This window comes from Scyliorhinus torazame, chromosome 5 (assembly GCF_047496885.1).
Source record: "Scyliorhinus torazame isolate Kashiwa2021f chromosome 5, sScyTor2.1, whole genome shotgun sequence".
In the NCBI taxonomy this organism is placed as follows: domain Eukaryota; kingdom Metazoa; phylum Chordata; class Chondrichthyes; order Carcharhiniformes; family Scyliorhinidae; genus Scyliorhinus; species Scyliorhinus torazame.
In genome coordinates, this window is record NC_092711.1 from 258,317,733 (window position 1) to 258,344,282 (window position 26,550).

At 48.1% G+C, this 26,550-nt stretch overlaps 1 protein-coding gene across 4 annotated transcripts in view; it reads right to left on the minus strand.

The window, feature by feature from the left end:
- The window catches only part of arhgap36 (Rho GTPase activating protein 36), a 357,338-nt gene that overhangs the window by 72,579 nt on the left and 258,209 nt on the right, over positions 1–26,550 (minus strand). For all 4 annotated transcript variants that reach the window (XM_072505419.1, XM_072505420.1, XM_072505421.1 and 1 more), the window contains exons 4-5: positions 17,843–18,099; positions 7,100–7,295 (exon numbers count right to left, since the gene is read on the minus strand). In XM_072505419.1, the coding sequence (XP_072361520.1) occupies positions 7,100–7,295; positions 17,843–18,099 (453 nt within the window). The remainder of the gene's footprint in view (positions 1–7,099; positions 7,296–17,842; positions 18,100–26,550) is intronic.

Here is a 26,550-nt window from a genome sequence, read left to right on the forward strand (position 1 = left end):
GGATAGATAGGAGATTCTGTGGGAACAAGAGAGACTCGCGGTTGGTGTGTTGCCTCCCAGGTGCCAGGGTGCGTGATGTCTCGGATCGTGATTTTGGGATCCTTAAGGGGGAGGGGGTACAGCCCCAAGTCGTGGTCCACATAGGTACCAACGACATAGGTAGGAAAAGGGATAGGGATGTAAGGCAGGAATTCAGGGAGCTAGGGTGGAAACTTAGATCTAGGACAAACAGAGTTATTATCTCTGGGTTGTTACCCGTGCCACGTGATAGCGAGACGAGGAATAGGGAGAGAGAGGAGTTGAACACGTGGCTACAGGAATGGTGCAGGAGGGAGGGTTTCAGATTTCTGGATAATTGGGGCTCATTCTGGGGTCAGTGGGACCTCTACAAACGGGATGGTCTACACCTGGACCACAGGGGTACCAATATCCTGGGGAGGAAATTTGCTAATGCTCTTCCGGAGGGTTTAAACTAGTTCAGCAGGGACTTGGGAACCTGAATTGTAGCTCCAGTATACAGGAGGTTGAGAGTACATGAGTAAGGTTTCAAAGGTGCAGGAGTGTACCGGCAGGCAGGAAGGTCGTTTAAAGTGTGTCTTCTTCAATGCCAGGAGCATCCGGAATAAGGCGGGTGAACTTGCGGCATGGGTTGGTACCTGGGACTTCGATGTTGTGGCCATTTCGGAGACATGGATAGAGCAGGGATAGGAATGGTTGTTGCAGGTGCCGGGGTTTAGATATTTCAGTAAGCTCAGGGAAGGTGGTAAAAGAGGGGGAGGGGTGGCATTGTTAGTCAAGGACAATATTACGGTGGCAGAAAGGATGTTTGATGAGGACTTGACTACTGAGGTAGTATGGGCTGAGGTTAGAAACAGGAAAGGAGAGGTAACCCTGTTAGGGGTTTTCTATAGGCCACCGAAAAGTTCCAGGGATTCATAGACTCATAGAATTTACAGTGCAGAAGGAGGCCATTCGGCCCACCAAGATGTAGAGGAAAGGATTGCAAAGATGATTCTGGATAGGAGCGAAAGCAACAGGGTAGTTGTTATGGGGGACTTTAACTTCCCAAATATTGACTGGAAGCACTATAGTTTGAGTACTTTAGATGGGTCCGTTTTTGTCCAATGTGTGCAGGAGGGTTTCCTGACACAGTATGTAGATAGGCCAATGAGAGGCGAGGCCATATTGGATTTGGTACTGGGTAATGAACCAGGACAGATGTTAGATTTGGAGGTAGGTGAGCACTTTGGTGATAGTGACCACAATTCGATGACGTTTACTTTAGTGATGGAAAGGGATAGGTATATACCGCAGGGCAAGAGTTATATCTGGGGGAAAGGACATTATGATGCGATGAGGCAAGACTTAGGATGCATCGGACGGAGAGGAAAACTGCAGGGGATGGGCACAATGGAAATGTGGTGCTTGTTCAAGGAACAGCTACTGCGTGTCCTTGATAAGTATGTACCTGTCAGGCAGGGAGGAAGTGGTCGAGCAAGGGAACCGTGGTTTACTAAAGCAGTCGAAACACTTGTCAAGAGGAAGAAGGAGGCTTATGTAAAGATGAGACATGAAGGGTCAGTTAGGGCGCTCGAGAGTTACAAGTTAGCTAGGAAGGGCCTAAAGAGAGAGCTAAGAAGAGCCAGGAGGGGACATGAGAAGTCTTTGGCAGGTAGGATCAAGGATAACCCTAAAGCTTTCTATAGATATGTCAGGAATAAAAGAATGACTAGGGTAAGAGCAGGGCCAGTCAAGGACAGTAGTGGGAAGTTGTGCTTGGAGTCCAAGGAGATAGGAGAGGTGCCAAATGAATATGAGTATTCACACAGGAAAAAGACAATGTTGTCGAGGAGAATACTGAGCTTCAGGCTACTAGACTAGAAGAGCTTAAGGTTCATAAGGAGGAGGTGTTAGCAGTTCTGGAAAGTGTGAAATAGATAAATACCCTGGGCTGGATGGGATTTATCCTAGGATTCACTGGGAAGCTAGGGAGGACATTGCTGAGCCTTTGGCTTTGATCTTTAAGTCATCTTTGTCTCCAGGAATGGTGCCAGAAGACTGGAGGATAGCAAATGTTGTCCCCTTGTTCAAGAAGGAGTGTAGAGACAACCCCGGTAACTATAGACCAGTGAGCCTTACTTCTGTTGTGGGCAAAATCTTGGAAAGGTTTATAAGAGATAGGATGTATAATCATCTGGAAAGGAATAATTTGATTAGAGATAGTCAACACGGTTTTGTGAAGGGTAGGTCGTGCCTCACAAACCTTATTGAGTTCTTTGAGAAGGTGATCAAACAGGTGGATGAGGGTAAAGCAGTTGATGTAGTGTATATGGATTTCAGTAAAGCATTTGATAAGGTTTCCCACGGTAGGCTACTGCAGAAAATACGGAGGCATGGGATTCAGGGTGATTTAGCAGTTTGGATCAGACATTGGCTAGCTGGAAGAAGACAAAGGGTGGTGGTTGATGGGAAATGTTCAGACTGGTGTCCAGTTACTAGTGGTGTACCACAAGGATCTGTTCTGGGGCCACTGCTGTTTGTCATTTTTATAAATGACCTGGAGGAGGGTGTAGAAGGATAGGTGAGTAAATTTGCAGATGATACTAAAGTTGGTAGAGTTGTGGACAGTGCGGAAGGATGTTACACGTTACAGAGGGACATAGATAAGCTGCAGCGCTGGGCTGAGAGGTGGCAAATGGAGTTTAATGCAGAAAAGTGTGAGGTGATTCATTTTGGAAGGAATAACAGGAAGATAGAGTACTGGGTTAATGGTAAGATTCTTAGCAGTGTGGATGAGCAGAGAGATCTCAGTGTCCATGCACATAGATCCCTGAAATTTGCCACTCAGGTTGAGAGGGTTGTTAAGGAGGCGTACGGTGTGTTAGCTTTTATTGGCAGAGGGATTGAGTTTCGGAGCCATGATGTCATGTTGCAGCTGTACAAAACTCTGGTGCGGCTGCATTTGGAGTATTGCGTGCAATTCTGGTCGCCGCCTTATAGGAAGGATGTGGAAGCATTGGAAAGGGTGCAGAGGAGATTTACCAGAATGTTGCCTGGTATGGAGGGAAGATCTTATGAGGAAAGGCTGAGGAACTTGAGGCTGTTTTCGTTAAAGAGAAGAAGGTTAAGAGGTGACTTAATTGAGGCATACAAGATGATCAGAGGATTGGATAGGGTGGACAGTGAGAGCCTACTTCCTCGGATGGTGATGTCTAGCACGAGGGGACATAGCTTTACATTGAGGGGAGATAGATATAAGACAGATGTCAGAGGTAGGTTCTTTACTCAGAGAGTAGTAAGGGCGTGGAATGCCTTGCCTGCAACAGTCGTGGACTCGCCAACACTAAGGGCATTCAAATGGTCATTGGATAGACATATGGACGATAAGGGAATAGTGTAGATGGGCTTTAGAGTGGTTTCACAGGTCGGCGCAAAATTGAGGGCCGAAGGGCCTGTACTGCGCTGTAATGTTCTATGTTCTGTGTTCTATTTGTAGCATATTAACACAACCAAAGCACATGGAGGCAACATGCATATGACATGAGTCATTCTACCCCGCAAGACGTCATTGAACAGCAGTGGATGCTTAAACAATGCTTCCGCTGACTGGAGCACTCTGAAGGGCAGCAACATATACAAAGTAACATGAGTCCAGTCAATGGTACTCTGCACTATGGAGAAGCCCACCTTCCAAACCACATCTGACTTGGAAATAAATCATAATACCTTCAGTGTCGCCAGATGAAAATCCTGCAACTTCCTCCAAAACAGCACTATGGTTGTACCTACACCACATGGCCTGCGGTGGTTCAAGACAGCAGCTCACCACTACCTTCTCAAGGGCAATTAGGGATAGGCAATAAATGTTGGCCTAGCCAACAACGCCCACACCCAGGGAAGGAATAAAAAGAAAATCCTGTCACAGCAATGTGCATGCTTTGCCTGCTATTCTCTGGAATGGGAGAATGTAATGTGTTCCTCACTCCCAGCACATCGTGTGCCTATCTTTATCCAGTAGTGAATGGTAAACTATGAGATGTTAAAGACGCCACCCATTCCAACATTGTGTGATGAATGTAGGAAATTGTTATATATTATTATTTTATGTTTGTTATCGTGATGTTATTAAAATCCTGGTTTAAAATATATAGGGGGCTGGTTTAGCACAGGGCTAAATCACTGGCTTTGAAAGCAGACCAAGGCAGGCCAGCAGCACGGTTCAATTCCATCACCAGCCTCCCATACAGGCGCTGGAATGTGGCGACTAGGGGCTTTTCACAGTAACTTCATTTGAAGCCTACTTGTGGCAATAAGCGATTTTCATTTCACATACACAGTATGTCTGGTAAAGCTGTGATTGAGGAGGCATAAAGGTGAGGTAATCAATGATTTTAACCATTTACTTGTTGACAGAGAGACGGCTAATGGAACTCCAGGAGGTTCCCTGGAGTGTAGGTCATTTATGAGGGATTGTGTTTAGTCCTAGCTAAGCAGGTATTGGAACTATTTAGCAGGAGGATACTAGATAATGCCTTGTGCTTAGGGTACAGATGATCTAATTAATGGGAGGAGCCACATCTGACTGTAGTTTTGAAGTTTGCTATTGGATTTTATTCTGACAAGACAAGGGGCGTGATTCTGCACTCCCACGCTGGTTGGGAGAATCCCCTGGCGCCCCATTTTTCCCTGCGACGCCGGTCCGATGCCTTCCCGCGATTCACCCAAGCGGCGAGAACAGCCCCATCGAGTTCTGCGCGGCGCAGGCCGGAGAATCGCCCGGGACACCCAAAATGGTGATTCTCCGCTACACCCGCTATTCTCCGGCCCGGATGGGCCGAGCGGCCTGCCCAAAACGGCTGCCGGCGGGAACAGCGCGGGAACGCTGGGGGGGGGGGGGGGGGGGGGCGGCTTGTGGGGGGGCGAGGGGGGTTCTTTCACCGGGGTAGGACTCAAAAGGGGCCTGGCCCACGATCGGTCTCTGAAGGAGGACCTCCTTTCCTCCACGCCCCGCAAGATCCATCCGACATCTTCTTGCGGTGCGGCCTCGGGGAGGACAGCAACCACGCATGCGCGGGTTGGCGCCGGCCAACCCGCACATGCGCGAGTGATGCCAGTTACGCCAGTTACACGGCGCCTGCAGCGTCATTTACGCGGCGCCACTTTTAGGCGGCGACAATGCCCAGCGCGCGCTGACGACGCTGCTTTCGCGACACGCCCCCAGAGTTTCTCGCGGCCCCGATCCTAGCCCATTTTCGGGCCCTGAATCGGTCAAGACCGGGGCCGTTTCACGCCGTCGTGAACCACGACGGCATTCACGACGGCGTGGTACTTAGTCGCGGGAGCGGAGAATTGCGCCCAGGTTGTTCCTGAAAGGGTCTCTCCCTCCAAAGATCTGCACAGAGGAACAAGTGACCCTGGTTGTTAACTTCATTTATAAGTTGCATTTGAGCTGTATTGGGTTGCTTAATTAAAATATATAGTAGTAGGGGTAAAAAGGGAGTTAATGTTTTTTCCCCCTTTTATTTAAGAACTGTTTTAACTGGTCATTCTAAAGTGATTACTGTGTTGCTAATGTAATTGATTCTGTGTTGAAATGAAAGTTTGTTTCAACATAAAAGATACCGATTGGTCAGTGCTATCATTCCTATGGTTTAGTAGTTTTCTCTCCCGGTCTTACAGATTGCAAATTGTTGGGATTCTCATACCGGACTCCTACCAATGGAGTCTGACACAAAATATGTCATGGCCACCTCCACTGAGGCTGTAGGTGTGCCTGCAACAGGTGTCAGATTTCAGTGAGGGCATCTCACACACACTGCACGAAAGCAACGTTCTGGAAATGTGGAATAAAAACAAAAAATGCTGGAAATATTCAGCAGGTCTGGCAGGATCTGTGGAGAGGAGCTGAGTTTACATTTCAGGTTAAAATGGTCTTTGATTAGAACCTAGTAAAATGTCATCTCGACCTGAAACATGAACTTTTTCTCTCCCCAGATGCTGCCTGACATGCTGAGTATTTATTAATATATTCATTTTTATTATTACGTTTTACCATTTCAATCTGAAATATAAACTCTGCTCCTCTCCACAGAGGCTGAAGTTTACGTACGAGAATTTCTCCCTGATCACCAAGGGTGGATAAGGCGTTCTAAATTCCCCACAAAGAAAGCTTGAAATGCCAGTTAATCAAACTGGAAAATTACAGTTTGCACATAATGGCCCGTAACGTCCTCAGAGCAGCAAGCTCAGGGGGTGCCACTTGGGGTGGGCTTACCGTCGCTGAAGTTCCAAAGTCCAGGTCTAGCCCAACCTCCCACACTCAGACTGGGTGAGACAGGAGCAGTGAATCCCTGGCTGCATCGGCGTGGAGAAAGTGGGGTGCAGAGAAGAAGGACATGCCTCATTTTCACAGCACTAATTTTGACGAAGGAGGTATTTAAAAGGACAATTTAAAGAGAGAACGTAAGTTTCAAAGGTAAGTGGCTCAGACAATCAGGACAGACAGGGGCGGGTAGGGGGAGGGAGCAAGGGGGAGGGAGGGATAGGGGAGGGGAAAGACTGGGAGTGAGAGGCCGGAGGGGAGGAAGACCGGGAGCATGTGCGGTGGGGGTTGAGTCAAGCTGGGAAGGGGGAGTCAGGCCAACCGCAGTGGGGAAGGCAGGGTGCCAGGTTGGGTCGGGCTGGGGGGGCAGGGGGTTGGATCAGGCTGGGAATTGTGGTTCGGGCCAGGGGTGGGGTGGTGTAGGGAATCCGCTGGAGGTCTTGTGTGTGCGGGGTGTCCCATGCAAGACTTGGTCTGGGTGCTCAAATAGAAATTATTTTTTTCCCCTTCTATCTCTTTCAGAGTAACTATGAGTGTAAAATTGGCAGAACTGTCCTAAGTTAATAATTTAAATCGCTTCTATTCGATGCTTCCCAGCCGAGAACAATCGTCCAGGGCAAGTTAAACCTTCTCGCCAATTGCCAGGTAAAACCTTACATGAGAACCTCCTCGAGGGATTCCCAGTGCATCACTGGGGTACTCCTTAAATGCGACGCTGGAGAACCAGTATGGGCCAATATTTGCTTTAATCAAGTGCTGATGTTTATTATGACTTACCATATTTTTCAATGTGCAAACAGCACTGCTGCACTACTCTGGGGACCTGCTGGAAGATGGGGTTCAGACTGAGCTTTTTTTTTGTCTTTGTTACACATTTCCTTTCCAGTTCCATTGGTAGAGAGAGCTGAAGGGCTTCCAGTAATCGTGACTGATTGTCATCCAGGTCAGTGATGGAGTCGACAGACACTGCACCCTGCAAAACAGGTCCACAGAAATCATCCCACATTCCAGATGAGTGACTCTTAGATATGTGATCATACTTTAATCTAGAATAAGGCTAGCTCACTGTGGCCAGGCAAAAAAAACCCAATGAAATCCAAAATATTTGTCTTAAATAAAATAGCAACAAAATAAGTATTGCAGAAATTGCTACTGAACCTGAAGAGGAGTTGGGGTTCTTTCTGTATGATAACCCATGTCTTACCTCACATCTTCTGCCACCAGGATAGCTTGGATTTATTTAGATGGCAAACTCATCACATGGTGCGGTTAGGAGAGAGTGAATGATGTGAATCTTTGGGTCAGTCCACGGAATCTTCAGGATACAACTGGAGTGAGAACTCAATAAGGTCTGAGTTTGAGAGTGTGGAAAGATTTTGAACGCATCTGAACAATCAATAAGGGATCAAAGGGTCTGGGGAGAATAGTTAAGTGATGTAAACCTATGAATGGTATGCAGGATAATTTGCACGCACGGAACAGAATACAGCATTGGTGGGCATGAGACTGGTGAGTATTTGGACCAAGAAAGCACTCAGATCAATGCATACTTGATGCACAATCAATTGTACAGAGATGAGAGTGGAATACAACTGAGGCTTTATTACTCTAAGATGTGTGGCCGCCTACAGCAGCTGGCGAAATGGCTGCTGTATAGGGAGCACACATATTTATACTCCGCCTACTGGGCAGAGCCAGCAGGCAGGCACTACCCCCGTACCTGCAGTACAGGGCCTTACCACACATCTTCTAACATGTACAAAAGTGGTGATTACCACAATACTCATATAGCAGAAAAAGACCAGTAAGTTCTAGGGCAGCAGTAAACACTCAAATGGAACACCGTGAGCCCTTCATGGAGCAGTAAACACTCAAGGTAACCAGTGGACACTAGGGAGCAAATATCAGTAATGATTAAAATTAAAAATTGAAGGTATAAAAGGGTATTCTGCCTTCAGATCACCAAGGTCATGTCTAGACTTGTCAACATTTTGTCAGGATTGGTGGAACAACAGGAGCCAGATGGATCTGACAGATAGGATGGAATGGTCACAGCTAAGAGGGAACCACAACTACTCTATAGAAGGAAATATAGTCAAGGACAGACTGGAGCTTAGCCCTATCCAACAAAGAGGAGAAGAACGATGAGTCAGAGCTGATAAAAATGCCCTCTATATCAGGATGTTTAAAATACCAGTTTGTAAGATGTTGACTGATTTATGATGATGTTTAACTGGAAAGAATTGCTGTGTTTCTGATTCCTCTGCGCTCAGATCCTCCATTTGCAGGTTTAATAGATTAGTATGTCTTTCAGAGTTTAAATAACAGATGCCTGTAACAAAATGGTGAAAATTTTATTTCACACCTAGCTTAAAGGAAGATGGTTGTGGTCACAAAAGGCCAATCATCTCAGTCCCAGGACTTCACTGTGGAAATTCTTCTGGGTAGTGCCCGAGGCCCAACCATCTTAAGTTATTTCATCACTGACCTACTGTCCACCATAAGGTCAAAAGTGGGGGTGTTCGCCGATGATTGCACAATGTTCAGCACCATTCGCAACTCCTCATATGCTAAAGCAACAAGACCTGGACAATATTCGTGCTTGAGCTGCTAAATGGTAAGTCACATTCACACCACATAAGTGCAAGGCAATGACCATTTTTAACAAGAGAGAATCTCACCATCTCCCCGTCATATTCAATAGACGGGATTCTCTGATCTTGAGGCTGAATGTTGGCGTCGTCATAAACGCCGTCGCGTTTCCCGATGGCGTCAACATGGCCTCAGGATCAGCAATTCTGGCCCCTACAGGGGGCCAGCATGGCACTGGAGCGACCCATGCCGCTCCAGCTGCCGATCCCGCCATCAACTGGGCACCGCGGGATCCGCACATGCGCAGTGGCACCGGCGCCAACACGCATATCCTGGACCCTTCCACGCCGAGGTCCCACCGGGTAAGACCAGGTTAGAACAGCCCCAGTGGGACTCGGGCTTTTTGGTACGGCTGCTCTGATACGGTGCGGCCGACTGCTCCAGCTCCAATGGCGCCGATTCTCCATTCTGCAGAGAATCGTGTCCCGACGTCAGGGCAGCGTGTCACGATTCATGCCAGTCACGGCGATTCTCCAACCCAACCCTGGGCTGAGAGAATCCCGTCCCATGGCTTTTTGGGGGAAAACAAAGATAGTTTTAAGGGATTTATGTTTGAATTGGTAAACATTAGAATAAGGTTTGGTTTTAAGCGGATTTAATTTAATGTTTCTGTGCCTGGAAGGGTAAAACATTTAGTTATATTTATGCTGGACACAGATGTTTGTATTTGTGAGGGTTGGTTAAGTTGCATTTGGGTTTCTATGGTGCTTAGATGGGGCTACTGTCTGAAAAATAAACAAAATTCATAAGCATATAATAATAATAAGTGTCACAAGTAGGCTTACATTAACACTGCAATGAAGTTGCTGTGAAAATCTCCTAGTCGCCACACTACGGCGCCTGTTCGGGTGCACCAAGGGAGAATTCAGAATATCCAATTCATCTAACAAGCACGTCTTTCGGGACTTGTGGGATGAAACTGGAGCACCCGGAGGAAACCCACGCAGGCATGGTGAGAATGTGTAGACTCAGCACAGACAGTGACCCAAGCCGGGAAGAACCAAAGTCCCTGGCTGTGAAGCAACAGTGCTAACCACTGTGCATATGACCATTGCTTAGCAATTGGAGGTCCTTATGAGGTAAAGCTTTTAAGTTTTAGTTCAGGTAATTTGAGAGCAGTTGAAGGCAGGTGGCGAACGTCAGAGCAGGGGAGTAGTTGGGAAATAGCAATCACAATATAATAAGGTTCAATATTAAGTTAGAAAAGAATAAAAATCAGTCACGGATTAAGATCCCAGAAGGGGAAAGGGTAAATTGAAGGGATCTAAAAGTTGAACGGAGCAGGTTGATTGGAAACGCATTTTGATGGACAAAATAGTGAATGAAAAATGGAAGACTTTCAAATGAGAGATGAATAGGGTGCAAACTTTAATAAAATATTATTTTTTTTAAAAAGAATAGGGTGCAAGCTAGGCACATCCACATGAGAAATAAAGACGGGGTATCCAAAGCTAGAGTACCCTGGACAACTAAGGTTATTGAGGAGAAAATAAAGAAGAAAAAAGAGGCATATGATACATGCCGGAAGAGTAATCATAATGGAAGTCAGGAAGACTATCTCGAATGCAGAAGAGAGGCTAAGGCTGAAATAAGGACGGCGGAGGGGAAGCATGAGGAAAGGATTGCAGGCTGTGCTAAAACAAATAATAAAATGTTCTTCAAACATATCATTGTAAAAGATTAGTGCAGGGTAGAGTGGGGCACATAAGGGACAAGCAGGGTAAACTGCTCACTGAAGCGCAGGTTATGGTAGTGGTATTAAATGAGTACTTTGCTTCTGTCTTTTTTTTTAAATTTAGTGTACCCAATTCATTTTTTTCCAATTAAGGGGCAATTTAGCGTGTTCAATCCACCTACCTTGCACATCTTTGAATTGTGGGAGCGAAACCCACGCAAACACAGGGAGAATGTGCAAATTCCATACGGATAGTGACCCAGAGCCGGGATCGAACCTGGGACCTCGGCGCCATGCGGCAGCAGGGCTAACCCACTGTGCTGCCCTATTTTGCTTCTGTCTTTACCAAAATAGAATATGATGACAATGACCCAGTTGAAAATATGGGCATTGAGCAACTGAGCAGCACCATGATAGATAAAGAAAAAGTAGAGAAGTTGCCAGGCCTGAATGGGATGCATCCTAGATTGCTGAGAGAGGTAAGGGAGTAAATTATGATAACCAGTTGACAGAAATTTTCCAGACCTCTCTGAACACAGGATTCGTCCCAGGGGACTGGAATATAGCAAATGTGGCGCTGCTTTTAAGAAAGGGGCAAAGGATAACACAGGAAACTACAGACCTGTCAGCTTGACATCAATAGTGGGAAAACTGATGGAGGTCATAATGCGGGATAAGATAAATATACACTTAGAGAAAAATATACACTTAGAGAAGAATTTCAATTCAGAGAAATGTGAGGCAATGCATTTTGGGAGAAGAAACACAGGGAGACAATACAGGCTCAATGGTACAACTTTGAGAGGATTCCAGGAGCTGAGGAACTTTGGTGTTCAAGCGCATAATTTTCTGAAGGTGGCCAGGTAAATTGAAATGGTTGTTAAGAAGGCTGATAGGATCCTTGGGTTTATAAATAGAGGCATAGAGTATAAAAACAAGGAAGTGATGCTACACCTCTACAAGTCATTGGTCAGACCACATTTGGAATATTGTGTCCAGTTCTGTGCACTTTATTTAAGGAAGGATGTTAAAGCCCTAGAGAGAGTGCAAAGGAGATTTACTAAAATGATACCAGGAATTAGGAATTTTAGATACAAGGAAAGGTTAGAGAAATTGGGCGTGTTCTCTTAAGAGCAGAAAAGATTAAATGGTGACCTTGTTGTGATGTTCAAAATTATGGATTGAAGGATATTCTGTTTCCACTTGTTGATAAATTAGTTACGAGGGATCACAATTTCAAAATGGTCAGCAAGAGAGCTAGGAGGGAGATGAGGAGAAACCTTTTTACTCAGAGAGTTTTGGGGATTTGGAATGCACTGCCTAAGAGAGTGGTGGAGGTAGATTCCATGGGAGGTTTCAAAAGAGAGCTGGATATATATTTGAAAGTGATGAATTTCAAGGGTGACAGGGATAGGGCTGGAGAATAGGACTAGCTAGGTAACTCTTTCGGGAGCCGGTGCAGACACGATGGACTGAATGGCCTCCTTCTGTGCTGTAAAATTCTATGATTCTAAAGTGTTCTGAGTTACAGGGCACGATCAAGATAAATGGGAACTATGTCCCATGGCGAGCGCTTTTAGTCCTATGTTTCCCGACACTGCAGGCACCGAGAAATGCAACGCTATCCAACGTGACTGTGGTTAGATACGAGGGCGCAGTGGGGAACATGCAGTCAACGCCACATTAGTTCCATTTCCTGCACTAAGGAGACCCGCTCGCCGAAACTCCTCAGTGCAGGGAGAGATCAGGACGGCATTTTTAAATGGCATCCCGATCTCTCGAACCCCCAAAACCACCCCAAGATCCAACTCACTGTAAGGGGGTCCCTGTGACCCCCCCCCTCCTCACAGGGCACCTCCCTGCCCAATCACCACCATGCAAAAAATGCAAGCTTGCCATCTTGGCAGAGCCACCCTGGCACATTGGCAGTGCTATCTGGGTGTCTGACAGTGCCAGACTGGCTTCCAGGTGGCACTGCCAGGCTGGCACTGCCAAGGTGCCCATGTGGCACCAGCAGCACCATGGTACCATCTGCCCAGAGGGATTGCACCCGGAGGCCTCCGATCCCCTGCAAGGCCCCCAGGAGTGCCGTTCTGTCTGGTCCCCATTTGTGGAACAAGTTCTGAATGGCACCCACGCCAACATCTCCAAGGCGAATGGGATAATGACTTAGTTACCTCAGGGAACTGCATATTAGAGTGAGACTAACTGCCTCGTGCTAAGATGCAGATTTGCCAAAAAGTGATCCCGCCTACCATGGGCGGGATTCACATTGCGACTTCTCGTAAGATCGTGTTAGATCTCGCGAGGCGTGGTAAGCCAGGTAGATCCCGGGAATTGGGTCTCCCGGCAGATACCGGCAAGTTGTGCCGTGGCGCGCTGCTTTTCGGGCGCAGCATGGCAGGTAGATCGCACCCATCGATACAATCGCATTTGGTATACAGTTTCAGCATTTCCCATGCTGCTAAATTATACTCGGCCTTCTGTCCCACCCAGTTAATGTCACATTGCATCACCGAGCCCCTGGTTAAATGTATTCATGAGTCACACACCTTTTTCTGGTAGGAATGTTTCTGACCTTAGTTGTTGGCTCAAAATGATGTATTATTTTGAGTGGGAAAAGGCAATAAGACAATTTTCGCATACATCAGTAAAGTTATTAAATCACTGTCTCTCTTCTATCTGGTGATACCCAAATCTGTTAAAAAGTGGAGGCTGAACTGTCTTCTTAAAAGTTGTACAGAGGTTTTCAGCTTTATACTCGTGTTACAGTCCTGTCTTCAGCAATAAGAATACAAATAAGCAGGACTAGGAATCTCAAGTGTATCTCCCTCTGATGGGCAGTGGATGATGGAAGACGTATTTTTAAAAGTGCATTTTAAGGAAATTCCAAGCCAATTTCTTTTAAAGCAGGTAGGATGGACGAGCACGATTGACTTGTTCACCTGGCCGTGTTTATTTTATTCCTTTAGTTAAGATGATATATTTACTAATTAATGGCAGATTACTCTCCACATTCCACGGGCGGGATTCTCCGGTCGCTGACGGCGAAATTGAGTTTGCCGATTGACCAGAGAATTCCCGTTCATGAATGAATCAGGGGCGACGCCACTTTCGCGACGCCCCACCCCCTCCAAAGTGGCATACTCGAAGAGTGCGCCGTATGCCATATCAACAGCCTCAGGTCATTGCCTGAGGCCCACCCCACGATTCTTCGCCCCCTACCGGCCAATTTCCTGATGGCGTCGGTCGCGTGTGGTCTCATCCGTCGGGAACTCGGCCTGGTGGCTGCGGACTCAGTCCAGCGCTGCCACAGTCGGGGAGGGCCAATCCGCGGGCAGGGGTGACTTTGCCAGGGGCTGGGGGCACTGTTGAGATGTGGTCCGGAGCACGCAAGCTGTCCAAAGGTGGGCACTATTTCGCAGACCGGGTCTGCGAGTGGCCATCGCCGCCGCCGTGCGCATGCGCGGCCACGGACCCAGCAATTCTCCGGCCGTATCGGCAGCTAGGGCCGGGTGCTCTACTCCACCTTGATGCTACCCCCCAGCCAAACGGAGGATTGGTGGTCGTTTTACACCATTTTTGTCTGTCGCAAAACGCCACCGTTCCCACGCCGGTGTGGGTACATAGCCTCAAAATCGGAGCATCCAGCCCCACATTCTTAATAGGAAGGAACATTGGGACATAGGAACAGGAGAAGGCCATTCAGTCCCTTCAGCCTGTCCCGCTATTCAATGAGATTATGGCTGATCTGTGACCTAACTCTATATACCTGCCTTTGTCCCAAATCCCTTAATATCCTTGCTTAACAAAAATCTATCTGTCTCAGATTTAACGACTGATCTAGGTTCAACTGCTGTTTGTGGGAGAAAGTTCTAAACCTCGAACACTCTGAGTGAAGAAGTTCTTCCTAACATCTCTCCTGAAGAGTCTAACCCTAATTTCTAGACTGGGCTCGATCTCCTGGAAAAATATCCAAGTGTTGTAGCGAGCGTGAGTTGCCGCGAGCTTCCCAGCGCTCGGCCCAGCGAAACCAGCAACGCAATTCATCATTAATTGGTCCTCTTAACAAGGCCTCGCGGGCTTCAAGCCACAAATAACGGCTCGCCAGCCGATTCACCGGGTACGCACTCGCCAGCCCCCCCCCCGCTAACATGGTCGAGCAGCACTTAAACTGCACTCGTTCAACCACACCAACCAGCTTGCGATAATGGCGCCAAGGAGCCCAGCCCCAAGATTCGGGGACGTTGACCTGGGGAGGCCTGGATGCAGTGGAGGCCAGGAGGGATGTATTGTTCCATTGGGGGTCCAGGAGGGTGAGTCACAAGGCTGCCAGTACTGCCTGGGATGAGGTGGCGGCAGCCATTAGTTCCAACAGTATGGCCAAGAGGATTGACCAGCAGTGCAGGAAGAAGGTCTGCAACCTCCACCGGGCAGCACGTGTAAATAGACAACAACACCCTCGACACTTCCCCCACCCTCCCAAGGAAGCATCTACCCCCAAACCTCCAATGACTTCCAGCCCTCCCTCCCCCTCCCCCAACTCTGCCTTTACACCCCCTCCCCCACCACTGTGAACCACGTGTGTGGCTAGCCATGCTCTCTCTGTGTCTCCTCAGGTAAAGCTATCCCATAATTAGCGGGAGAAGGCCCAGACTGGGGGAGTGGTGCCGGACTTGAGAATCCTCATCTCCTTCAAGAAGCAGGCCCTGGAGGTGACCGCTGTGGCCGAGGACAGGGCAGTCACCAACGCGGGGCTGGCAGAACCTGCAGAGGTGAGGAACCACCAGGATCCACCCAGAGGACCTCCAATGCTCTAGATCTAAAGGCTAGCATTCTATTAGCCTTTTTGATTATTTCCTGCACTTTGTTCCTGGAATTTTAAGGACATATGCACCTGACCTCCAAGTCTCTTTGAGCATCCACTGCACCTAGCATCTTTCCATTTAGAAAATACTCTACTCTAAAATGGATATCCTCACACTTGATTACATTAAATTCCATCTGCCACAATTGTGCCATTCACCTAGTCTGTCAATATCTGCTTGCAATTTTATGCCATCGTCTAGGCTGTCTACAATGCCATCTAACTTTGCATCATCCGCAAATTTGGATTTATGAATTTCTATGCCATGTTGCAATGATGTTTTTTAAATTCTGTGACCTCTTTATAGTCACATTATTTCTGTGCTCTCGTGTGAAACAGTAACATGGCTTCCTCAGTGGTCTAGGCAGCTGGTTTGTAATGCAGAACAAGGCCAGCAGCGCGGGTTCAATTCCAGTACCAGTTTACCCAAACAGGTGCCGGAATGTGGCGACTAGGGGCTTTCCACAGTGACTTCATACTTGCGCCAATAAAAGATTATTATTATTACTGCTATTACCACTCTGGTTAGATAGGACTTTGATACTGACACAGCTATTTGGAGCAAATGGCAAATCATATCAGGAACCTTAAACTGTGGGCTCAAACCACAGAAACCTCTGCAGTGAAGTCAGAATTAAGATCAAGTGATTCGCAGCAGGAGCAGGAATCATTGCAACTAATTGTCTGCACCTCCTAGCCTCTGCTTTCATTGTTCAAAACCTAGATACTGGTTTATTTTACGATTATCCTGGTTGGAGATGAAACATGGTGCTGTGAGAACAATCAATGGAGAGTGGAGAAAATACATTTGAAAGGGAGTTTCACTTTCCATGGAAATTCATGTGGTGTGATTCATCCATATATATTGGTTATTCCCTCTGAGTGACACTTATAGATCAGGAAACATCACCATGGATGTCATGGGATTCTGTAGCCACCTAAAATGGCTGATTCCCGATTAATTTGGCCAAACCCGATGTAAAATAGCTAACCGAAAAGGCTGATGGGAAAAGCAGCCAACAGGGCACAAACGGACAGCTGCAGACAGAACAGCGTATTCGGCTCTGGGGAAGTTGGCCCAGGTCGATACCTGCAACCATTAGCAGCACATCAACCCAGACATCTGCAGTTTAATTGGCTATCCCCGGGAACAATTGCAACATATTAGCAATTGAATGCCGATCCAGACCTCTCGGCGCCAGCAGTGGCCGAGACAAAGAAAGGTGAACGACCACCCCCCGATCAAGGAATCGCCCCATTATTGGAGCATATCGAACCCAGTGATTGGGAACAAGTCCAATCACTTGGGACCAGGGTCAAGGTCCGCCCCGAGAGGCGGGAAGCCTCTGGGAACTATAAAGATAGGGGCCAAGTTCAGATCGACCATTCTCTCCCTTCTTCTCCTGCTCGCAACCTTCGCAAGAACCATCAACAAGAAACCGTAAGTTTGACTCCACCGATCGCTACCCGAAAGAGACTCCTAGCCATCGACCTGTATCGGCCTTTGAATCCCGCAGGCCAGACCCAATTTGATAAGCCATTCGTTTCCCTGACCTGGTGGGCCATTCCCAAAGTTAAATATTGGCCTGTAGTGGTAGGTAGTAGTCAAGAAGGTAGGATTATTATATAAGTAGTTATTGCTGTATATAATAAATGACCATTGATTTTACTCTTACTAAGCGGTGTGTTGTCTTATTCATCATAACTAGAGCTTGAACCACGTGGCGGTATCAGAAAGATACCTGGCGACTCGTGAGCAAAGGTGACAGAATTAGAGCTAATAAACTAAGGCAAATAAGAGCAACAATTCTCCTGTCACAACTTTCAATAATACAACATGGTAAATACCAAATATCCTTGACTGAATAGCATTCTTAAATACGGGCAGTGGTTAGCACTGTTGCTTCACAGTGCCAGGGCCCCAGGTTCGATTCCCAGCTTGGGTCAACTGTCTGTGCGGAGTTTGCATGTTCTCCCTGTGTCTGCTTGGGTTTCCTTTGGGTGCTCCGGTTTCCTCCCACAAGTCACGAACGACGTGCTGTTAGGTGAATTGGACATTCTGAATTCTCTCCCTGTGTACCCGAATAGGCGCCGGAATGTGGTGACTAGGGGCTTTTCACAGTAACTTCAATGCAGTGTTAATGTAAACCTACTTGTGACAATAAAGATTATTAAAAATACAAATTCCCGTACCCAATAAGCAGATCCAACCATCAAATCTTATCTTATGCTGTTACACTATTTCTTGGCTCATTTATCACTCATTCAAATGTTGATATTTCTTTTCTTGTCCAAATTGACTCTCAACATGGGAAAAATTACGTACCCGCCTGTGGCCTCTAGAAAGATTATCCAGAAAAGTCGGAGAGAGGGGTTCATTTACTATTTCTGATGCTGACTGCAGGAACGCATCGCTGTCATCCACATGTTTCTGTTGGTTCTTGGCCCGAAATCTCATTACTGTTGTCTCCAAGTCCAGGCAATCTCTCCGGCCTTCCTTCACTGCATCTTGCTTCTTCTTACGTGCGCAGTCATTGAGGATGACTTGCGATAAGGGAATCCCAAATCCTAGAGGATGCAATTCTGCAAAAGGAAAGAAATGAGGCCAAATTTGATGTCTTAAATCTTGATATAACATTTACATGTTTCCACTTTCAGCGGACTAGATCTCTGATGATTGGAGACCCATTGTTGTTTTTTTGTTTCTTGGCTAGTTTCTAATTGGACTGCAAGCTTTAAAGCAAGACGTTAGTTATTTACTGTTGTCTGTTCAAAGCATTGCTGTCATCTGCTCAGCTCTTTTCCACTGCTAAGGCTTGATTATAGTTTTTGTAAGGAAGCTCTTAATTGTTATTGTTTTTAATATAAACCAAACAGCAATTTTCATCTGGAATTGCATGAATAAAATAGCAAAACTGCCATTCCATTCCATTCAAAGTGAAGTTAAGACTAAGAATCAGCAATCACTGAAAGCCTACATTTTCTCATTGGCATTATTTTAACCAAATAATCAATTTATTTTCAAGTTGCCATCAAAATAACACAGTCCAGATTATTTAATGCAAATTTTTAAAAATCAGCAGTAGGCTAATCTAATCAAATAGTATGTTCCTTCGGTTGTTTGTAATAGGCAGAGTACAGACCGTACGCAACCAGGCTGTGTTTTCAAAACCCAAAACAAAACATCGACTGTGAGATGTGATTCCATAATTGGCGTGCCACTTGCTTGCCAAACAATCCTGAATGCGCTATTAGTTACACTAATGACCGATTTAAGATAATCAGCCAAGCTCGTAATGTCCTCGGCAATAAGTCACTGAAAGCTAACATGCAAGTTCAGCAAGCAATTAGGAAGGATAATGGTATTTTTGCCTTTATCACAAGAGGACATGTGTGTGTGCAGGAGGGTGCGGGGGGGGGGGTGGCAGGGGACCAGCTTATCGGCGAGTTGGGGCTTTGGAGGTGTTCGAGGGAGATCGAGAGATTTTAAAATGTCTTTCCAATCTCCTTCTGTACTGAGGTGCTCTGGTGAGTGGAGGTCCTCAAGTGCAGCCTCGTCGGGGTGCCCCATATCTACCCAAATGGGTGTTTGATAGTGCGGTGTTTCTCGGCGTTCTGAGCACCGCGGAACATTCGGCTAAACGCACTCGCCATGGGGTTCTGTCCCATTCGGGAAGATTGCGCCCCTAGTTTTATTCACAATGATAATGAAACAGTTGGCCTATCATAAAAATACATTAGGTTCACCAATGCTCTCTCAGGAAGGAAATTTGCCATCCTTACCCGATCTGGCCTAAATGTGACTCCAGACCCACACAAGATGGTTGACTCTTAACTTACCTTCTGAAATGGCCTCTGAAATGGCCTAACAAGCCAGCCAGATGGATCAAACTGATATGGAAAAGTCAAATAAGAATAAAAGCAGATGGACCTGCCCAGCACTGACCTAGGCACTGGAAATGACAAAAGCACACCCTGCCAGTCGACCTTGCACAGTCCTCCTCGCTAACACTTGCGCCAAAATTGGGAGAGTTGTCCCACAGACTAGTCAAGCAACAGCCTGGCATGGTCATACTCACCATATGAAACCTTACAGTCAATTTCCCAGACTCCTCCATTACCATTCCTGGGTATGTCCTGTCGCGCCAATAGAACAGATCCACAAAAAGTGGCAGCACAGTGATGAGGGAATGGCCCTGTTGACCTCAACATCCAGATCTGGTGAAGTCTCATGGCATCAGGTCAAACACCAACAAGAAGCCTCCTGCTGTTTGCCATCTGCTGCCTTCCCTCAGCTGATGAATCCATACTCCTCCATGGTGAACACCTCTTGAAAGAATCACTAAGGGTAGTAAGGTCACAGAATGTACTCTGGGTGGGGAACTTGAATATCCATTATCAAGGAGAGGCTCAGTAGCACATACTGAACTGGTTAAATCCTGAAAGAGGTATCTGCCCGAACTAGGCCTATGGCAGGTGGCGAGAGAAGCAATAAGAGGGAAAAACCTCCTTGACCTTGTCCTCACTCTTCTACCAAATTCATCTGTCTATAACAGAATTGGTGGGCCACCATACAGTTTGTGTGGAGACAAAGTCTATCTTCATACTGAGGGTACCCTCCATTGTTTTGTGTGGCACTGCCACCGTGCTGAATTAGATAGATTCAGAACCGATCCAGCAGCTCAAACTGGGCAACCATGAGGTGCTGTGCGTGATCAGCAGCAGCAAAATTATATATAGCCATAATCTGTAACCTCATGGCCAAGCCCTCACTCCACTATTACTGACAAGTGGAAGGATCAGCCCTGGTTCAATGGGGAATGTAGGAGACTTGCCAGGAGCAGCTCCAGGCATAATGAGATCTCTACCATCACAGGTACGAATCTTCAGATAATTAGATTTACTCCAGAACTACCTGTGCCCCCAGCAAAGTTGTTCTAGTACAGCTACAACATTAACATCTACCCAGCAATGTGGAACATTTCCCAGATGTATCCCCTCACGTTATCCTCAAGATACACACCATGCTGGAACCATAATACTATTCCTTCACTCCCATTGGATCTCCCTTCCTAACAGCAATATGGATGTGCCAATGCCCATGGCAATTGAAGAGGGTGACTCACCAGTACATTCTCAAGCACAATTAAAGCATTGGAGATGAATTCTAGCCCTGTCAAAGCCTTTCACATCCCAAGAAGCAATAAATACTTGTTAAGGGTAAAAGAAGTATCAGAGGAGAAAAAGAGAGTAAACAGAAGGGAGCGACAGAGATAATCAGCAATCTAAAAGCATCAGAGACAGGTATGAAAATGATAATACTTTCTTATCATGTACAATGCCATGAGCAATCAACCAGCCTAACTTAACCATCAAATAGGAACTACCGTGTTTCACAGCTGGTAGCTACTTTAACATTAAAAATGCCGAACAGAGGAGCACTTAGAGGAGGAAAAACAACCTCCGAGTATGTTTTCAATGAAACCTGTTCTTTGATTATATTGAATTTATAATGAGAAGAGAAAATGCTTGAAAGCCTCGGCAGGTCTGGTAGCATCTAAAGGCGTTGTTTGTTCGCAGAATGAAAATTGTGCCATGTGAGAATAATATGAAAATTGGAAAATTGCAAATTTAGGGAGCTGCCGATTGGAATAAAATAGCAAATTAGGATGTTTTCAGATAATCGTAGAGGTTGAAAAATAAAGTCCAAGTAAAAAGACTCTGAGTTAGTCAGAGGGCGCGATTCTCCGGAAAGATTTCTAAGTGTGGTCGCGAGCGGAAACTGCCGAGGGCTTCCCGGCGCATGGCCCAGTGAGGCTGTCAATGTTATTCAATGTTAATTGGTCCACTAAACGAGGCCCTACGGCTCACCAGCCAATTCATGGGTACCACGCTCGCCAGCCTCCCGCTAACAATGTGAAGCAGCACTTAAAACAACCACAGTCAACCCCAGCCAGCTCACATCAATAGCACCCAGGAGACCGGCTCCAAGATTCAGGGATGCAGATCTGGCCAGGCTCCAGGCTGGATGCAGTGGAGGCCAGGAGGGATGTCCTCTCCCCCTGAGGGTCCTAGAGGGTCAGTCACAGGGCAGCCAGTGTTGCCTGGGATGAGATGGCAGTAGTCTGAGTGCCGGGAGTGTGACCAGGAGGACTGGCCTCCAGTGCTGGGAAGAGGTCAACGACCTACATCGGGTGCGTGAGTGAGTAGACTCCAACGGACCCACCCTCCCCCGAGACCATTCCGCCCTCACGCGATCATCCACACCCCAACTCTCCATTCCAGCCACAACCCTCCCTCCACACCAACCTCCCTCTTCAACCCCCGCCAACCCTTCCTTCACAACCCCCCTCCCCCCCACCACCACAATTGTGAATCATGTGAGTGGCTAACGATGCCCTCTCTGTGCCTCCTCAGGAAATGCTCTCCCACAACCGTTGGGAGAGGGCCCAGACTGGCGGAAGGGTGCCAGGCATAGGAATCCTCATCTCCTTCGAGGAATGAGCCCTGGAGGTGACGGGGGTGACCGAGGTAAGAGTGGTCACCAATGCGGTGGCTGGCGGACTCCGCAGAAGTTAGGAACCACGAGGCTCCACCAAAAGAACATGTCAAATGTGAGTTGTTATTGCCTTACTGACTGACCTATCTCTCCCACTGATCACATGTCCATTCTCCCGCAGGTCCTCCAGCCAATGGCACCGGCCCATCCTGGGTGGCACCATCTCCAGCCTCCCAGGAGAACACCTCGGAGGGGAGCTCCAATGAAGACATGGCCGAGGCATCACAGTTGCCATCCCCACCCTCCACCTGCGCAGATACACGCACCTCAGTGGGAAATGTTAGTGGTCAGGCATCTGAGGCACAATCTAGTGAGCACCACACAGTTGCTGATGCACAGCAGGTGGAGGCAGGAACCCCCTGGCGAGACAGCAGTCGGAGGTCTGCTGGATCCCAGGACCCAGCTGCAGCCCAGCTTGATGCTGAGTCTGTGAAACAGGCTATCCCGGATCTAATGGAGACATTAGGGTGTGGCCAGGGCATTCAGAGGGAGATGTAAGCAGCACTCCAGCAGGTCCATCGCCGATTACAGGAGTCCCAGAAGCTATGGGCGCAGGAGATGTCACCAGCAATGCGTGGCACCAAGACCAACACTGCCAGGGTGACGACATTGGCACCAGTGGAAGTGCCCAAGGCGTTGAGCAGTCGACTGAGGGCCTCGTTGGGAGATGTCACCCAGTACCAGGCTGACCTTGATGAGGTTCTGCGGGACATGTCCCACTCTCAGATAGGAATGGCCTTGGCACTACGGAGCTTATCCCAGTCGCAGATGGGCATTGCCGAGGCACTGCAGGGCACATCCCAGTCATTGAGGAGCATCGCCGAGGGCGTCGACATAATGGTGCAGACCATGGGGGAGCCGCCACCACTGGCAGAGCCAGATGATGCAGGGGCAGCAGGGATTCAAACCAGCTGCACCTCCATTCCATGGTGAACCTAGGGCCCTATGGGCACCGAGCGGGAGGAGGAGGCACTGAGTGTTAACCCGGACCCTTCCCATGGAGTGGCCACCAGTTCGTCCAGGTTCCACGCCTGTGATGAGGCCATGACTCGCAGCAAGCACACGAGACAGGCTGGCACGGCTGTGCACATGCCGCCGACAAGTGAGCCAGGGCCCTCTGGCCCCAGAGACTGCCTGCCAGGGGCATCGAAGGACACGGGATGTGGTAAGCAGCTGGCTGTCTCCACCTCTGATGTGCATCCTGGGGACACACTGAGACGTAATGGTAGAGCTAGGAAGGCAAAGCATATTGAAAATCACTGAGGGCACTGTGAGAGATGGTGGGGGTTAGGTAGTGGGTGAGAATGGGGGAAGGGGGAGCCACCATCGGGAGAGTGGGGAATTGTTACACACAATAAGCACCCTTGTGCACAACTAGTATGATCCCTCTGTCATTTTCTTCCGCAATGTGGGCCAACCTCCGAACACTTGGTCCAACTCTCTAGGCATCCCCCCACCCCCTCCACTCCATGGCACTCATCCACCCGCCGGCCATGGACATGTTCCCGGAGCTGTGTCCCATCACCTGGGTGTTTGGATGTTGGCTGCTGAGTGTGCGGTGTTGCCTCTGCAGAGTTCAGACGCTGTATCCATGCATCAGGGTGTGATTAGGATTCTAGGCAATGACTCCCACATGCTACGTGGCTCGCCTACCCAGGGGAATCCACTTGGGTTGTGTGAAGTGCTCACTTAACCACGATTTAAAACTCCCTTTTATCAATAGCCCTCAGCCCCACGGCCAGAGGCCTCGGCAGTCGATGGGAGTTATGGGTGGTTGGTGGGGCAGACGGGTAGGGACAAGGATTGCCCCTGGGGTTGGCATGGTGGTGCCGTACATGGTTGCTCCCTGCTTGCTACCCCAGCACTGCCCCCACCCTTCCATGGTGGTGCATCCCTGCGGAGGGTCCCCCGTCCCCAGCTGAGGGTCCCCCACTCCCCTCTGAGCACTGGGATGGCAGGCCCAGCGCCCCCGGGCTCCTTGCCTGTGAGCAAAGATGGCTACTCACCTCCTTGGCTCCCCACAGAAGCCTTTCCATCAGGTTCAAGATTTTAACAAGGAGTGCTAATTGGCGCCAGCGTGACCACTTGTAGGGGAAGCCGATGAATGTCGGGAGGCGTTGGATATGGGGTGTCTCCTGTTAATTGTATGGAACAAGCGCTTAAGTGGTGATAATTGTTTTCTCACCACTCTACGGCGAGATCCCGATTTCACCTACGGGAGCAGGCCGGCTGCATCGCAAACTGTTTGGCGGCTGGCGCGGTTCTCGTTTTCGGCCTCTCCTGCTTTTCACCGGCCTCGCTTCGCTCGGGCAAGTGTGCAACGAGGCTGGAGAATTGCGCACAGAGACAGTTCTGCGGGACTCACCAGAAGAGTTACCCAGAAAGGGCTGGACAGAAAAATTTTAGTCTGCGTCTGAGTAATTACAGAATTGACCCCCCAATCACTCACACTGACTCATTTGGACCCCACCCCCGACTTACCCAACTGGCACCTGCCCTACCCACCCCCACCCACCAGCTCACCTCACCCAGCGGCACCTAACCCACCTGCCACCTCAGAAGCTGTTACATTACCCATCTGTCACCCTACTCATCTACCACCTCACCCACCTGCTACCTTATCCACCTACCATCCTTTCTGCCTGCCACCCCACGCATCTATCACCCCACCTTCCTGCCGCCCTATCCACCTATGACTCACCCATCTACCCCTCACCCACGTTTAAAAAAATTAAGTTACTCGCTGTGGGCGTCGCTAGTTAGGTCAGCATTTATTCACCATCCCTAGTTGCCCTTCAGAAGGTGGTGGTGAACTGCCTTCTTGAATCCTTCAGGTTTAGGTATGTCCACTGTGCTGTTAGGGAGGGAGTTCCAAGATTTTGACCCAGCATCAGTGAAAGAACGGTGATATATTTCCAAGTTGGGAGGGGTGAGTGACTTGGAGGGGAACCTCCAGGTGGTGGTGTTTCCATGTACCTGCTGCTCTTGTCCATCTAGGTAGTAGTGGTGGTGGGTTTGGAAGGTGCTGCCTAAGGAACCACGGTGAGTTACTGCAGTGCATCTTGTAGATGGTACACATGGCTGCCACTGTTCGTTAGTGGTTGAGGGTTTGAATGTTTGTGGAAGAAGGAACAATCAAGAGGGCTACTTTGTCCTGGATGGTGTCACCTTCTTGAGTGTTGTTGGAGCTGCACTCATCAATGCAAGTGGAGAGTATTCCATTACAGTCCTGACTTGTGCCTTGTAGATGGTGGACAGGCTTTGGGGAGGTGAGTTACTCGCAGTAGGTTTCCTAGCCTTTGAGTAGCTCTCATAGCCACTGTATTAATATGGCTAGTCCAGTTCAGTTTCTGAACTCCCAGAGTGTTGACCGAGGGGGATTCAGTGATGGCAATGCCAATGAATGTCAAGGAGCGATGGTTAGATCCTATCTTGTAGGAGTTGGTCATTGCTTGGCCCTTGTGTGGAACCAATGTAACTTAGCACTTGTCAGCCCAAGCTTGAATACTGTCTCGGTCTTGCTGCATTTGGACATGGGCTGCTTCATTATCTGAGGAGTTGCGAATGGTGCTGAACATTATGCTGTCATCAGCGAACATCCCCACTTCTGACCTTATGATGGAAGGCAGGTCATTGATGAATTAGCTGAAGCTGTTTGGGTCTAGGACACTACCCTGAGGAACACCTGCAGTAATGGCCTGAGGCTGGGATGATTAACCTCCAACCATCTTCCATTGCGCCAGGTATGACTCCAACCGGCAGAGAGTTTTCCCCCTGATTCCCATTGACTCCTGTTTAGCTAGGGTTCCTGATGCCAAACTCTGTCAAATGCTGCCTTGGTGTCAAGTGAAGTGACTCTCACCTCGCCTCTGCCATTCAGCTCTTTTGTCCATGTTTGAACCAAAGCTGTAATGAGGTCAGGAGCTGAGTGACTCTGGCGGAACCCAAACTGAGCAGGTTATTGCTGAGTAAGTGTCACTTGATAGTACTGTTGATGACTCCTTCCATCACTTTACTGATGATAGAGAATAGACTGATAGGGCCAGGTTGAATGTCTCCTGTTTTTTTTGTACAGGACACACTTGGGCAATATTCCTCATTGCAGGGTAGATGCCAGTGTTGTAGCTGTACTGGAACAGCTTGACTAGGCATGCGGCAAGTTCTTCAGTCCTATTGCCGGAATATTGTTAGGGCCCATAGCCTTTGCAATGTCCACTGCCTTCAGCTGGAGCTTGATATCATGTGGAGTGAATCATATTGACAGAAGACTGACATCTGTGATGCTGGGGACCTCCAGAGGAGACCGAGGTGGATCATCAACTCGGCACTTCTGGTTGCAGATTGTTGCGAATGCTTCAGTGTTGCCTGTTGCACAGATGTACTGGGCTCCTCCATCTTTGGCGATGGGAATATTTGTGGTGCCCCCTCCTCCAGTGAGTTGTTTATTTGTCCACTACCATTCACGGCTGGATCTG